We start from the raw sequence: 16,466 nt of genomic DNA on the forward strand, positions 1-16,466 counted from the left end.
CCAGCGGGTTATTCCGTGCCGTTTAAATTGCCCCTCGCTCACACATTAAAAGCGTATTTCAAACTTTATGTCAATGGCAAAAGTCGTATTTTAACTTGCAAGAATTTCTAAGGATCCGTGTCCTTTACAAGTTGTTCGTATATCCTTAACTTTTCTTGAGGTACCCGATAACATTATAGGAGCTTATGCGTTACACTTATCTCGACGTAACACCATCCCCTGCGTCAAGTTGTGTGCTGTAGTCGTCACGTAAGCGTCGTTCGGAATAATTTATTGCCCTTATTCTGAATAAATTTCTTATGGCATACACGATCTTAATAATATTTAAGGGGTTGCTATTGGATCATAGAAATATTGGGGTAACGACAGTCACAAGTGAAATGTATCGGCGATACGTGCAGGTGGTTATGGGAAGACTGTCAAAATATAACCCTTATCATTCTGATTTACAACTTTATTTACTGCCTTTCTTCCTACTGATATTAGTGAAAAGGTTGTTTCGTACATTTTTTTATCCCGATAATAAACATGAACTTTTTTGGAACGAAGTTCCTTATCGCGCATTGCGAAAGGGGGCTAGACGGAAAAAGTTGTAACGACATGACGCAAAAGTGTCGGTATATTACAACTAGAGCAAAAATGCTATAGTTATAAGCCGTGCGGTAGCGCGTGTTTCTCTCTCTGTCTCTCTTTTTTTATATAACTTCGTTCCATACGGGTGTCCCTTGACACCTCTCAAGTTTTTTTAATGTTCTGTTTCAAAAGGGCCATAAACTACGATTCGTATGACAATATGTTTAATGTTTATCCACTTACATCGTTGGTGGAGACGAACCAGGCCATTTCAGTGCTGGAGGCGAGCTGCCCGTTGACTAGACACTTGATTTCGCTCTTCGTCCATCTGTTGTATATGTACACCACCGCTATCGCGTACCACCTGAAAATATTCGCAAGTTTTACTACTTATGGTCAGGGTTTGAACTGGGCACTAGGTACATTCCAGATAGGGCATAGTAAGGCGGCTAAGACCACAGTAGAAAATAATAAAAACCCTGACATATTTAAGGGATAAACTGTATTTGGACAATCTGTCATTTTATGACTACAGGACAAGATAAGTTACAATTATTAAAGTAAACAAATTGCGAAGTTGTCTATGATTACGCAAAAAATTGTAAAGTTCAGTGTTGAGACTTGAGATACACACAGAAACTTTATTAAGGTCTTTTTAAATTTTAATGCGTGTGATGAAGATGGTTCTAAAAATTGTCACTACTGTTTTAGACACTTTACTTCGGGACTTGATTTAGTTCCTTTCTACAATGACTATGACTTACCGTCTCGGTTGGAACTCGTACTTGACGCAGTGCTGGAACCCCTTCCCTCGCACCTTCATGGAGGTGAGCACGAGGCAGTTTCCCACGAAGTGTGCCGTGTAGCCCACGCCTTTACTCGTCTTGAAACTGGAAAAGTATTAAGATTTAATACCCGATTTTTGCATAGCATAAATGAAAACTAACCAATTATGGACCCATAAATACACATTTTCACCATCGTTCCAATAATAATGCGAAAAATATGCCATCCTCATCACCTGTGCGTTTTTCGAGTAACTTTCCGCCGCGCACTGTAAAACTTTGGATTCAACTGTCACCAGCAGTATTTCCGGACCAATACGACGTACGATACGGTTTGCAACCTTTAAGAAGAGAGCGCATTCCCTCTTGAAAGGCCGGCAACGCACCTGCAGCTCTTCTAATGTTGCGAGTGTCCATGGGCGACGACAAAAGGGCTCAAACATCAAATTTGAGAACTTCCCACATACACCAGCCATTACAATTATAAAGTTAAAAATATGATATTTGAAACCTAACCTTACGTCCTAACATTTAGCATTTGTATGGCCAATATCCAAAACGCATGTTGAAATATTTCGGACCAAAAAAAGTTATGTAATCTAAAATAGAGCTCGCGAAAAAACCTCTCGTGGTAAAAATGCTATAAAATCTTTCCGCTGCTATCAATTTGAGAGCTACATTACAAGTTGGAGCACGCAAGAGTTTTATTGCATGTTCGAAGAAACGTTCAACATCTAACGTTTGCCTTTTTTTCCTAAATAACATTTTCTAGGGGCTATACGGAACATGTTTATCGCTTGTAGATCTATCGGCTGTGCCCATATAAGGTATTATGTCAATACGTAAAGTTAGCTTCTATAGACAGTTTTACGAATAAGTTGAATTTCTTTCAATAATTTGAATAGATGGTGCCCAAGACGTCCTTCGCACAGAAATTGGTTTATCGCGTGGTGGCCCAACGTTTGCCACAATGAAAAACTTTCCGATGTCCTATCTCAAGATTTAAAGTTAAATTACTGTACTAAATTTTATTCAAATTAAGTGGTTTAAACGAGAAGAGATAATCGGCCGAGTGCAGGTTGGACTCGCGCACGAAGGGTTCCATACCATTATAGAGCAAAATTAGGCCAAAAATTGTGTTTTTTTTATGGCAGCCCCATTTAATTTCTTGTTTTAACTTAATATTATTATTAAATAATTAATTACACATATAACTAAAGACTTTGAGAAAAATTCAAGTACTTACCTTTTGCCATTATTAATATAAGTAGAGCAAAAAAAGCCAAAAGAATCACGTTTGTTGTGTGGGGCTCCCATTATCCCCTTAAATAATAATTTGTTGTTATAGCGGCAACAGATATACTCAATCTGAGAAAATTTCAGATGTCTAGCTATAGCGGTTCTTGAGACAGACGGACAGACGGACAGACATCGAAGTCTCAGTAATACGGTCTTAACTAAAAAGTAGGTAGTTGAAATCTCTTTTGATTGTGAAACATGCATGCGATTAAAATTCATCAAATCGACTACTAGGATAACATGAAGTGAGTTCGGTTGAAACTTTAAATCCGATCTCGTCATAGTCAGGGGGCTCTACCTCGACCACATCAAGCAGATTTGTACCAATTAGCTCGTATAAAACGTCCATATCTGTATAATTTCAGATTTCAATTAACATAATTGGACTTAATAATACACACCATACAAGCATTTAAAGCTAAGGGAAGTAATTTTATTAAATCGATAATACTATGATTAGGAATTGATGGAAAAGTAGTGGACTTTTGCATAATACAAAGATTAAAATTTTATTTAATTAATTTACGGAGAAAAAAATATACAAAATCAAATTGGATCATAAACATTTAGCTAAGAGACTGCATAATAAGTAGTAACTAAGACAAGGGTCTTTAAAATATACGAACAAAAAGCCAATAGGAGTTAAGGTGACGCCTTGATAATTTGGCTGCAGCGATATCAATTTTTCTCAACAATGACTAAAGCTAAGAAATTAAAGTTCACTGTCAGTATTCATCATGTCTTTATCTTTGAATTACCCATAGCATAACACGATTGGTCAACTTTTATAACACAGAATAATTAATCAAAAGTACCTCTATAAAAACAGGGATTCTAATTTTGCCAACAGAGGAGAGTGATTTAAGCTTTCAAAATTTGTACATAAATTAGTTCAAGCATACGCTATAATTCGCTCATAGCTTATATGAAATATATTTATGGTTTTTAAATTACGCGACAAAAACTATTTAGTCGCTTACGCCCTTTCCATTTCTTGTTTTCTAAGTAATGGAAATAATAACATTCAAATACAGTTCATAAAAAACTAGCGATGTAAAACGGACCAAAACGATTTTTTACTTTAACGCGGCGCCATCTTAAAGGAATAGGCCACTGATGCCTTTTACGTGATACCTCAAGCCGAGATTGTTAATTTTCAACGTAATTAATAGCCGTAAACGTAAATATTAGACCAGGAGCACATTCCGCGTTAATGCCGCTGGTTTATCGCCTACACTTTTAGCCTAAAAGCTCTCCCGAGTTAACGTTCATCATAGTTAAGCGCCCAGAGATAATTCTTTAGTTTCGTGACCGTGTTTTTATCTTGGGTACACAAAATGATGCTACATTATTCTGTTCATTGTTCAGCTACAATATATTTTTGCACGAAAAAGTTAGTAGTAGATGCAATCAACGGAATCGGTGTCTAGTCACCGAATATGTAAAATCAACAACAATATTCAGATCTAAGATGTCAGACAAGAAGCGATAGATGATGGTAGTAGGCTAATCTCTACATGTTCGAAGCCGTGTAACGTGTTATCTTAATTTTTAAAACATGAAAGATGATGATCAACACATTTTTCATATTCGAAATAACTGTATGTCTACAAAAAAATAACATAATTTTCTTACCAATACAAATATGGCTTTTCTCTCTCGATGTTGACCGAGTTGATGGGGTCCAGCCTGAACCACGTGGTGAATGTGAACCCGTTCTCGTAGGGCCACCTCGCCAGCGGGGGCAGCACTATCGCCTGAAACAAAAATACTTTAAAATTTTTTTGTACTGTAACCGGCAAAATTTTGGGGCTCTAATAAAGGAGTTTTTGTTTTACCTGCAACTTTGTCACAATTCGTTTATTGTGCGAGAAGCGTAGGTAATTTTTTCTGAGTTAAAAACTATTCTATACCTTTTACGTGGATCAAAACTATACCAAAGTTCGTATAAATCATAGAAAACTGGCGTGAAACAGCGCTTGCGCTGTGTTTCGCCGAGTGAGTGAGTTTACCGGAGGCCCAATCCCCTACCGTATTCCCTTCCCTTCCCTTCCCTCCCTTATTCCCTTCCCTCCCTTATTCCCTTCCCTCCCTTATTCCGTTCCCTTTCAATCCCTACCTTCCCCTATTACCCTATTCCCTCTTAATAGGCCGGCAACGCACCTGCAGCTCTTCTGATGCTGCGAGTGTCCATGGGCGACGGAAGTTGCTTTCCATCAGGTGACCCGTTTGCTCGTTTGCCCCCTTATTGCATAAAAAAAAATAATTAATCTGTCCAGCTGTTTAACAGTGACAACTGAACAGGTAAATACACGGCGAAAATTTCTGACACTATATACTGTACTCGGCGAAACATGGCGGTATCGGTCATTGACTCTCTGTCAAAAACTTGTCATTTTCTATATAAACCGCGATTGAAGTTTTTGACAGGGAGTCAATGACCGCTACCGCCATGTTTCGCCGAGTACAGTATAATAAGGTCTGTCTACATTTATTATTTCTCTCATCTAACCCATCGATTTTCCGCGTACAAGAAACTATAACTCTGAATAACGGATTCACCGATAGGAAATATCGAGGAAATCATGTCTGAGCAGTAAAAACTAATTTCACACACGACGGAAGCGCAAAGCCGAACTTCGAGGAAACATTCCGTTCCGTAAAATCCTATCAATCGTAATCTCCTTGTCGCTTTGTATTGCGCTGACGTCTTTTTGCCGAGGAAATATTTAATGAAGCGCCTAAGACCGACGTACAGGGATTTCCTATATTATAGATTTATTGAACTTAAAAACTTTCTTTACTAAACTCGCGTGCACTTTAAACAGTTTCTGAATGTGCTGAATTTTAGAATTTGTAATTCTGAAATTCAGCAAAACTGCGTTATTATTCATCTGAGTTATACCATTGCTATATCCTATATTGCTATATCAGGCCTTTAGTGTAATTTTCTTGTATTTCTTCATAGCACTTTGAAATTCACAATCACGGCTTAATTAAGAGTCCGGGTGCCATCGCAGTTCTCATACAAACGTAATACCAAGATAATTTCCCATACGAGAATATTTACCATATTTGAGTTATGCAGCTTAAGATATTAATTACCTAGGTTCCTGTGCAAAGGTTCACAGCAAAATATTTACATACTAAAAATATGAACGATTACAATTTTTTGTTATGTAAATATTTCGCTGTGAACCTTTGTAAAAAACCTAGGTAAATACTATCTTAAGCTGAATAATAACTCAAATATGGTAAATATTCTCGTATGGGAAATTATCTTGGTATTACGTTTGTATGAAAACTGCGATGGCACCCGGACTCTTAAGTTGATAGTTCACACCAATAAAGTAGACGAAGCAATACTGTTAATGTTTTCATGCATAATAAAATATACTCGAGAAGTTCAGGTAAAGAACAACGTATTATTTGGATCTATTTCACTCTCGGGAAAAGTGAGGTTCGTGCATAATACACGCGAACAATAACGCTTAAATATTCCCGCGTAGGCTAAAAATCCTTTTCATAAATATGACAAGAAGGTAAAAGTAACGCACATTATTTTTATGAAAAACGTCACGAAAACGGCCCCGTCCCGGACGCAACACGTTAGCACATTTTTTACGTCTGACATGAATTTATGATAAAGAGACGTGGAGGTGTCACGGGGAATCGCTCCGGCCGGGCTGAGGCTCACTAACGTGTCAAAACTATTTACTGTACATAATATTACGTATCTTTTTCTTTTGTTTCGCCGTAGTTGAGGCAAAAACTGTTTGATTTATTAGATTACTCGTAAGCGATAGTGAACCAGAAGTCTGGTATACAATCTCCATTAAATTAAGCTTTTCTGAGAACGATTATTATTATTATAGTATTCTCTATCCTTTTTTCCCTAAATGGATAGTATTTCGCTTAAGGACGCCACACATTTGCGATTACTTGATTCATTGGTCACACAGTCATGAACCTAACGAGTTACGACAAGATCGACAGATATTAAAATAATGAAGGTATGAACTGTTTTTTTTCATAAATTTTCATAAAAAACAGTTGAACATAGCGGGTAGCGACGCATATCAAAACGATCACATTTGTAACTGCTCTTACATTTTTTGTAGAAGCCAAAAATGTTAAAGACTACAAATACACGTTCAATTAATGTTAACATACTCCGAAATGATCCCGACTATGACAACAATTCGACATCGATTGTACCTATCCACTTAATTAAGTGCGAGCTACCTCGCCGATACACTAACGATCCATTATCCCGCCGATATTAGGATTAGGACGTCACACATCCCTCAACCCGTCGTTATCTATTCAATAGCCGATATATTCGATACACGATATTATAATCGATGGGTACCTACTCGCTAATCTTAATGACTTTTCGGGTAACCACAACATGGACTTATTAGGCTCCGGAAATTAGATAGGATAGGACAAATCTAACTAACGACCTATTGTTGTTTCTCTTATTAAAATTTTCTGAAGGCCTCTTTCTTGTTCTTTCGGAAGAAAAACCATCTCTTTTTATAGCGGCCGGGCGTTCAATATTCTTAAGTTCGATCACTGACTACAGTCACTGCAGAAAAACAACATTTATGCAAAAAAGTTTCAAAACTATCCGATAAAAACAAGGAAATGTAGCGTTCGTTGTCATCATATAGCGCGTAAGACCCATTGCAAGCGTATCTATGAACTAGCGCTTTAGCAAAACTATCTTCTTCTGCAACCCTAGTCGATGGTTACGAAAGGACGATAAAAAAGCGGCACGGCCATACCATCTTTTCTCGAAGCAGTTTACCATTTTCGTCCTATCGTCTCCAAATAGCAGCTAAAACGGTCTAACAGTTACCTTGTAAATAATGACGAGGCGATTTTCTCCGGTACCGGGAAGGGTGCCGGCATAGTTTCGCAATATATTATGTTCTGAAGTGGGTTGTATCTGATAAATTATCACTTGAACGGACGCAGACGGCTCACCCGCTTCTTTATTGGTATGGGGATAAGCTGTAGAGACATGTTAACCCTGCCCATGGGATTTATAAAATTGTTATTTATTGGCTCATTAGAATCAGCCTAAATATTTAATTTTTCGTTAGCCATTTAGAAAAATAAAATGTAAATTTGAGATAATCAATAATTTATCTCTCTCGTCATTATAACATAATATAGTTCTTACTTCAACTATTTAGTTGAATGAAGTAAGTAGTAGTAGGTAGTCGGTAAGCAAAAATACTGAACCCAAATTTCAAAGATTTGTACGTACTACGTACCCATGACAGAAAAATATAATTTTGACGAGAGACTCTGTGGGTGAAAAATTCCAGGAAAGATTATAATGTTTTTTTTTTACAAATTTACAAAATTACTTAATAGTATTTTCAAAACAAATTACATTTTCTACCACAGGCGGATCTCTATTCAATAAAATCAGAATCCTAAAAGCGTAAAAAATTAGCTTAGCGAATCGTTTGTACATGATTTAGGCATAACCTAATATCATAAAATCCCGCGCGCTAAAATAAAATAATCCGGCTGTCAGGACCAAGCCGTAGATTATTTCTCCTTTACAATATAAATCAAATATTTCGAAAGAATTATAGCCGCTGGAATACAGTCTGTATTTCAGCGTTAGTTCAAAAATGGGTTCCGTCCGGATATTTCAAAGTTGTTTTACGTCCGTTTATTTTGAAGTTGGGATACACTTCACCAGCGCAAATATTGTTTTAAGCGGCGAATTGTTCCCGAGCGTTACATTAACGGTATTTTCACACCGATTGCGTCATGTTAAAACATTTCTAACACCTACTACTACCATCCCTTATTTGTTTTTTCTTCTCTATTCTACTCGCTAATTTAAATATAAGGTATGTGATCAAAATCTAGAATTAGGATACCGATGTTACAGGTATTAGAAAACAAGGCGTTTTGACTGACATTAATTTTAATTCAAGATTTATTTATAAACACTCGATCAAAATAAAACATACGGTTCCAAAATTTGACATACGAAAATCGTATAAGGAAGTAAACGCAGGTGCTGTCAGTATGAAGACGTCAAGAGGGGAGCGCAAAGTTATTCTTTTGTAGATTGAAATCGTAACGAAACATCCCCGTGTTTCAGCGCTCGACTCTGCTGGATGTAATGGCCCTTTCGCCGCTCGAGTACCAATGGAGCTCGGATTTATTCCCTTTAAAAATCCATCAAAAACCACTTTTCGACTCGCTAAAGACTCCCCGGCAAACTTTACAGTGATAAAAACTTCGTTTAGTCGCTAATGAAAAATGACTGTGATGTTTGTTTCGTTCAAATTCATTTGTTAAGTAATTGCTTCTGGAACTTTTTATATATTTTGTCTAGTCTAAAACAGTGGTCCTTAGGTTAGGTTAGGCTTAGGTCCATGGACCGCTAGGTCTCGAGTGGTTAGTGACGCTATCTTAACATATAAGGTACCTTATATTAACTGCAAATCAATGACCCAAATTAGTGGCCCATTGAAAGACAAAAATTTCGCCAAATAAGGACCATTCTATAAGGTTATGAATGATGTCTCAGGGATACATTCTTGAAATTTCCCATACAATTCCGAATGTAGTTTAATAGATAAAAAAATAGGCAATATCGAAATGGCTCGAGTTTAATATCAGCCTTGAAATGTTTTCGTACGAGGGTAAAACAGGCGGGATGAAACGCGTCTGTTAACTGTCAGATCACGGATAAGACAGAGGCAAAGGAGCAGTTAAGTCGTAGGGGCCTGGCGTGATTTCTTCATTTCAGGCCTTGTACCATGAAACTGTTTTGAGACTCAAATAATCGGACGAAAATGCTGCGTCCTACTCTAACAAACGTGAAATGACGTTGTTAGAGCAGGATGCGGCGTTCTCGTCAGATTGTTTGAGTCTCAAAACGCACGACCTATATCATACTCCAAGTAGGCGCGCCAAATTCTTGCAGCTGTGTTGTTTTATTTGTAATAACTATCTTAAAAATTTTAGACTGAGGCAAATACTTGTAATATTATGTTACGAACGGATAAATCTTTTAAGCATATCAAAATGCTTGTCGATGCAAGCATTAGGTCCATTATAGTCGTAATCTGACAACATTAGGGATTCTCAAAAAAAAACGGACACAAGCTAAGCCCCGCATTTGAATAAGAATTGGCAATAAGGAATCGGCTTAAGCGGTGCTCCCAAAATGTTCTGCTCGCCTGGTATCGATCCGACTGGACCGCTTCGGGTTTTTGGGCACCGATTTTACACACGACTGGACGGATGAGGGACGATCAACCTTTTTAATGCATTCAAAGAAAATATTTCCCGAGCTGATTAAAGCTAATTGGCCGTTATAAATATTTATTAAACATCATGTTTACAAAATTGAGTCGTCAATAGGCTTTTCGCCCAAATCCTTTTCGTTTCTTTTCATGTTTACCTATCGGTTCAAGTTTCTCTCGAAATCAAACAACGAAAAGAAGTCAATAAAGTTAGTAAAAACAGACGGTCGCTAAATAGCCAGTCGTTACTCTTCATTTGACCGGAGTTATTGTCACCAGCAGGTGGTCCCGGAGGCGTTACTTATTAAATTCCAACACAATTTGTTACCAGCTCGCATCGGCCGGTCTGTAGTTACCGAGTTTTTATTAATGCTTCCTCGCACCCTGATTTGTAGACCCGTGCCTTGGAAATATCGCACGTACAACGTACGAATTGAAAATGTTACGAAGTTTTGATTTACGCTTTCCGTAATGCCAAGAACTGAGAAATTGTGGGTAGTTCGTAACGTGTTTATAATGCTTAGAGTAGGTTCACACGGCATTGTCCTGCACGTTTTTTGCAGTATACGTCTCAACATAAGGAGGGTAAAGCCAAGTTAGCCTCGAAGAAGCTTGGTGTTCTTAACACATCGAGACAGTATTTCAGTCCGCACCAACGCCTACAACTTTACAAGGCGCAGGTTCGGCCTCATATGGAATATTGTTCTCTGCTGCTCTGGGCAGGGGCGCTAAAATACCATAACTGCTCTGGATCGTATCCAACGAAGGGCCGCTCGAATTTTTGACTGCCATAGTGTTTCAAACAGCCTGGACCTCTTGGAATTACGCCGAGATGCAGCTTCACTCTGCATCCTCTATCGGTTGTATCACGGAGAGTGCTCTGAGGAATTGTTTGGAATCATACCTCCTGCAACTTTTTGCCATCGCCCCACGCGAAAAATATACTTACAATCCTCATCACCTTGATGGGTAAGTTATTCACCGTGCGTTTTTCGCGTAAATTTTCGCCGCGCACTGTAAAACTCTGGAACGAACTGTCACCAGCAGTATTTCCGGACCTATACGATCAGCAAACCTTCAAGAATATAGCGTATTCCCTCTGAAAAGGCCGGCAACGCACCTGCAGCTCTTCTGTTGCGAGTGTCATGGGCGACGGTAGTTGCTTCCCATCAGGTGACCCGTTTGCTCGTTTGCCCCCTTAAATAAGGGGGCAAACGAGCAAACGGGTGAATCATTAAAAAAAAAACCTTCATACGCCGATTGTACTGCAACAAATCGTGAAGTACGTGTGAATGGTTCTACATACATTGTATGCGCCATTATATATTCAGGATTGTCCGTGTGAACTTAACCTTACACCGTAGGTACACGCTTTACTTTAATGTCTTTATTTGCAAAATATGTTAGTATAAAGATGTCACGGTAAATATGATGATTCCAACTGTACATACAAATAATAAAATATTCTCAATTATAACACATTACTAACAATGTTAGCATAAAAGTAAGATCTTATTTTTAAAAAATCTACATTCTATTATGAATTTCAATTCGATTCGTGACTTTCGACTTTCGGGATTTGGAATTTCAACCAATTTAAAAGACAACCAATGACATATCATTGGTTGTCTTTTAAATTTCATACGAATTTAATACTGATTGGTCCAATTTGAGGCGCGGGGATTCAGCGGTCATTGAAAATTCACGTCATAAATTATTCACGTATAGTTTTGATAGTTTTGCTCTGAATATTAAACGGGTTTCAATAAAATTACTATCTCTATATACAAAATTCAATTTCGTTGGTCCATGTGCCGCAATTTACTCTGTAAGGGCCTTATCACACTGGCGATAAGCGAGCAATTTGAAAGCGACGCGACTGCGCAGCGCACACGCCGCGATGACGCCGCGGTTGCGCGGCGTGCACGCAGCTTGCTTTCGGCGTTTTGGACACTCAGCAGCAAAATGGATTCTGACGTCACTCTCTAGATGAGTCTTTTATAAAATATAATAATAATCTGTGTAGACGAGTGTACAAACTACAAAATGGCGTCCACGCCACGCCGCGACGACGCTGCGCTGTCGCCACGTGCACGCCGCGCAAACGCGGCGTGTGCGCTGCGCAGTCGCGTCGCTTTCAAATCGCTCGCTAATCGCCAGTGTGATAAGGCACTAAGAACCGAAACCATTTATTACAGATTAACCATATAATAATAAGCTTTATAATATGCTCTAGAATACGCTTTATACAAACATATTATACAATTTTTTTTATTTATATAATTAATTATTATTACATTAATTCCGGTTTAATTAGCTCATACATGCGTAATTCTGTAACTAAACATAAAACATTAATTGCAACAAACACCGAATTTGTACTGTTAGGGAAACTGATAGATTTCTGATCTATTTTATTTTGTCAAATTATGTCAATCTCAGACGATAGATTAAGGTCTTTGACTTTTCTAGTCTAGGAGGTATGTGAGAAATACTCTCACTGCATTTTTGTTAACTTAAGAATAAAATTGAATTCTTGTAAGGAAACAGATTAATAAAGTTTCGTCAAAAAAACGTCATAGTTACCTCTTCGTATGATAATCTCCAACTATTTATGTGTTATATCATTCATAGTTCATATCCTGTGTTCACTCCCTGTATGCAAAATACGATATCACCCTTAGACTAGAAACATCTGTCACATCTGAAAATGACAAATTTTTTTGACAGGGATTCAACGACCATGACCGCTACATACAGAATTCCGCGATTTGAGAATAGACATAAAATTCGGAGCAAATATCCTAGGATTCTACAAAAACAAAAAATACACTTTAAATAAAAAATTGCAGCTGGGAGTCAGTACGCTAGAACTAATCTTTTTATTTTTAAAAGCCTTTTTCTCGAATCCAATCCACTTTCGGGCCGAGCTGATGCGGGAAAATCACCGAATCTTGATATCGGAAATGCAATATCAGCGGCGAAACAACCAGGGAAACAGAACCGGACGGAGACAATATCATTTTAAAGGAAACAACAAATACGTTCTTAAAGATTGTCATATTTCGCGGAAACTTTATTTCCTTTTCGTCCCGACTACCTACAAACGAAATATTTTTATAAGCTAATGCGTGCGAGGACTTCAGAGGGCTTAAGAAAATAGGTATGTTTGTTCTTTATTCTTATAATGTTATTATATTTTTGAGACTTAACACAGTGGACAGAACTACTAAAAGACTCTTAGACTACCTCAATAATATGCTGGTTCTTTACTGTAAAACATAATCGTTCTCCTTACGTGGCAAGAGAAGCTATAAATTTCAAAAGGAGCCTAATAATAACGTAGGTAACTTTTCATGATGTTTTCGTGTTTATATCAACGCCTATATTAGCGATGTTGAAAACGGAATCAGTTACTCAAGGATACTCTTCAAAATATTACCACCGATGAAAATTGAAGAAAATTGACGGTAATAATAAATTTTTCCCCGTCGTATTTATATTTTAATCACCAATTTAACCTCACAATATTTTTTATTTTAATTTCGCAGCAAACATCGAGGGAAGATAACGAAGACTGTTTGAATTTATAATGATGAAAATATATTTTTTAAGTATCGAAAGTTTCGATACTTATTACTTACAAATTATTCCATCAAAATTAATTCGAAACCCACCGTAAAATAAATAGAAATATTTGCGAAAGTGTTGGTGATTGTATTGGTGTTGGCGTTGGAGTTGATGTTGGCGTTGGAGTCGGCGTTGAAGTTGGTGTTGGCGTTGAAGTTGGCGTTGGCGTTGGAGTTGGTGTTGGTGCTGGCGTGGGTGTTGGCGTTGATGTTGGTGTTGGAGTTGACATTGGTGTTGGCGTTGGAGTTGGTGTTGGAGTTAGTGTTGGCGTTGTAGTTTGTGTTATTATTGGAGTTGGTGCTGGCTCTAATGTTGGCAGTGGAGTTTGTGTTGGTGTTGGCGTTGGAATTGGTGTTGGAGTTGGCGTTGGTGTTGGTGTGAGTGCTGGAGTTGGTGTTGGTGCTGGAGTTGGTGTTGGCAAATGGTATTGGTATTGGTTTGCTTTAGATGTGTGATGTGTTGGCGTTGGAGTTGGTGTTGGCGTTGGAGTTAGTGTTGGCTTTGGTGTTGGTGCTGGAGTTAGTGTTGGTGCTGGAGTTGGCGATGGAGTTGGTGTTGGCGTTGGTGCTGGAGTTGGTGCTGGTATTCGTGGGTGTTTGTGAATATTGGTGGCTGTTTGTGGCTGTTTGTGTGTGTTTGTTAATGTTCGTGGCTGTTTGTGGGTGTTCGTAAGTGTTTGTGGATGTTCATGAGTGTTTGTGAATGTTCGTGGGTGGTTTCTGAATGTTTGTGGGTGCTTGTGGATGTTCGTGGCTGTTTGGTGCAGGTGTTGGTGTGAAGTTGGTGCTGGAGTTGGTACTGGTGCTAGTGCTTGTGGATGTTCGTGGCAAATGGTATTGGCTTGGATTTGGTGCTGGAGTTGGTGTTGGCGTTGGAGTTGGTGTTGGCGTTGGAGTTCTGGCTTTGGTGTTGGTGCTGGTGTTGGCTTTGGAGTTGGTGTTGGCGTTGGAGTTGGTGTTGCCAATGGAGTTGGCGTTGGTGCTGGAATTGGTGCTGGTGTTGGCGTTGGTGCTAGAAATGGTGCTGGTGTTAGTGTTGAAGCTTGTGGGTGTTTGTGAATATTCGTGGGTGCTTGTGGATGTTCGTTGCTGATTGTGAATGTTCGTGGGTGCTTGTGTAATAAATAAGCATGTTCGTGGCTGTTTGTGGGTGTTCGTGGGTGTTTGAGGATGTTCGTGAGTGTTCGTGGCTGTTTGTGTGTGAAAAATCGAATCAATGGGCCACCTACATTTTTATCTAATAAATATTTTACATAAGTATGAATTCAAAGTTTTTTAAGTAAAAAACTTTGAATTCAGAATATATGTAATAAGTACATTTTTCTCTCACTTGAAATAGTTTGAATTAATAACATTAGTTAATATACAAAATATAGGCAATGCAATGTGCAGGCGTATAACATCTCCGATAGAATCAAGCCGGTAAATTAGCGGGGTATTTCTCCATACTACGATATTTCATAGTAAGCATAATATCAGAGTAGACAGAATGATAGAGTATGCCGACTTAGAACTGATGTTGAAATTTTTAAATTTGACGTATTATGACGAAAATCGTCGCTAGGGTTGTTACCTTGTTACCTACGAATTTAAAACTATGACATATTCGCTGGACGTGTTCCTCTTTGGTCGTATTGTTGTTTGTGTTTTGGCACATGCGATTAAAATTGTCAGAATCCAATTTTGGAATCTTTATTTTAAATATTTAAAAATAAATTATATCAGCCAGCGCGAGGCACATTCCGTTCATAATCCTAGTGAAACCCGACGAATTTGACAGATATTGAAACCTGTCCGTTTCTTTGCAGTCGAACTACTGGTAGTTATGTCTATTCTGATAATATTCTGTTTTTTTCATTCCTGTGAACTGATCGTCATGTTCTGTCTCATTCTAGCACGCGCAAAATATTTACTCGGAAATAACTCGATACCCAACGGCTTATTACGGAGAAAGGTTAATTAACAACGCACAAGTGCAAGCGAGAAAGATGAGTCATGAAGTAAAATTGTTGATTCGAATTTAAGAATGAATGTAGCGGCATTATACTTTTGCTGGCGCGTAATACATTTTTTTTGCTGGTTTTTAGTTTGACATAATATTAATATGGCGGATAGTGTATTTGTAAACAACTCGTTGTTTTTTTTTTATTTTGGCGTATTAAAATACGCCAAAATAAAACAAACAACGCGTTTTAGCGTTAGAAGAGAGTCGTGAATTTAATTAATTTGTATTATGATTTGTGAATTGTGAGTCGTACTGACGTAATTGTGTAGTTCGGTAAATATGGCATTAATTCAGATATAATACTGTCGTCTGGCAGATTATTTGCTGTTGAAGGAAACTTCGTTTTCCAAACTTAGTTTTGAAAATAAAAATCATGTCATACAATTATAATATTTAGGTAAGTAGATTTTTACTCCGGCTTCCCTTTCGAAAATATTCACCCTTCGCCACCGCAATCAGGCATGCTGGCATGCTTTAGTTCTATATTAAAATATCGCGCCGTCTCCTACACAAATGAGATCGGGGGTTTATATCGCGAATTTCGTTTGAAGCATTCGAAGCGAATTCAGTCTGTGCCTCAAACGAAAATCGCGACTCTCACACCTGCGCTCACCATAGAGCCTTAGGCGCGGTCGCTATCTATCTAGGACACTGGATAGTAGGTCTAAAAGATTTCAGAACGAAGGTTCTATTAGTTAATAAAAAGTTCCAGTACTTACCGATCCTTTCCTGCCTGGGAAGCTGAAGAACACATCTGGCCCATTGCGGTGTGGCATTTGGCGCAGTACGTTTAGGAGTTTAGCCGAATGTCGTGGCTGTAACAATTATGGTAATTTTTAACTGTTCAATTGAAAAAAACCTATCGTCTATATAAAACAGCATGTAA

General features: G+C 38.1%; 1 protein-coding gene across 4 annotated transcripts in view; it reads right to left on the bottom strand.

The window, feature by feature from the left end:
• LOC121725862 (neurobeachin) overlaps nt 1–16,466 on the bottom strand; it is a 385,885-nt gene that overhangs the window by 199,096 nt on the left and 170,323 nt on the right. For all 4 annotated transcript variants that reach the window (XM_042113000.1, XM_042113002.1, XM_042113001.1 and 1 more), the window contains exons 6-9: nt 16,300–16,395; nt 4,293–4,414; nt 1,338–1,463; nt 817–937 (exon numbers count right to left, since the gene is read on the bottom strand). In XM_042113000.1, coding sequence (XP_041968934.1) covers nt 817–937; nt 1,338–1,463; nt 4,293–4,414; nt 16,300–16,395 — 465 coding nt within the window. The remainder of the gene's footprint in view (nt 1–816; nt 938–1,337; nt 1,464–4,292; nt 4,415–16,299; nt 16,396–16,466) is intronic.

The sequence above is a fragment of the Aricia agestis genome, chromosome 4 (assembly GCF_905147365.1).
Source record: "Aricia agestis chromosome 4, ilAriAges1.1, whole genome shotgun sequence".
Taxonomy (NCBI): Eukaryota; Metazoa; Arthropoda; class Insecta; order Lepidoptera; family Lycaenidae; genus Aricia; species Aricia agestis.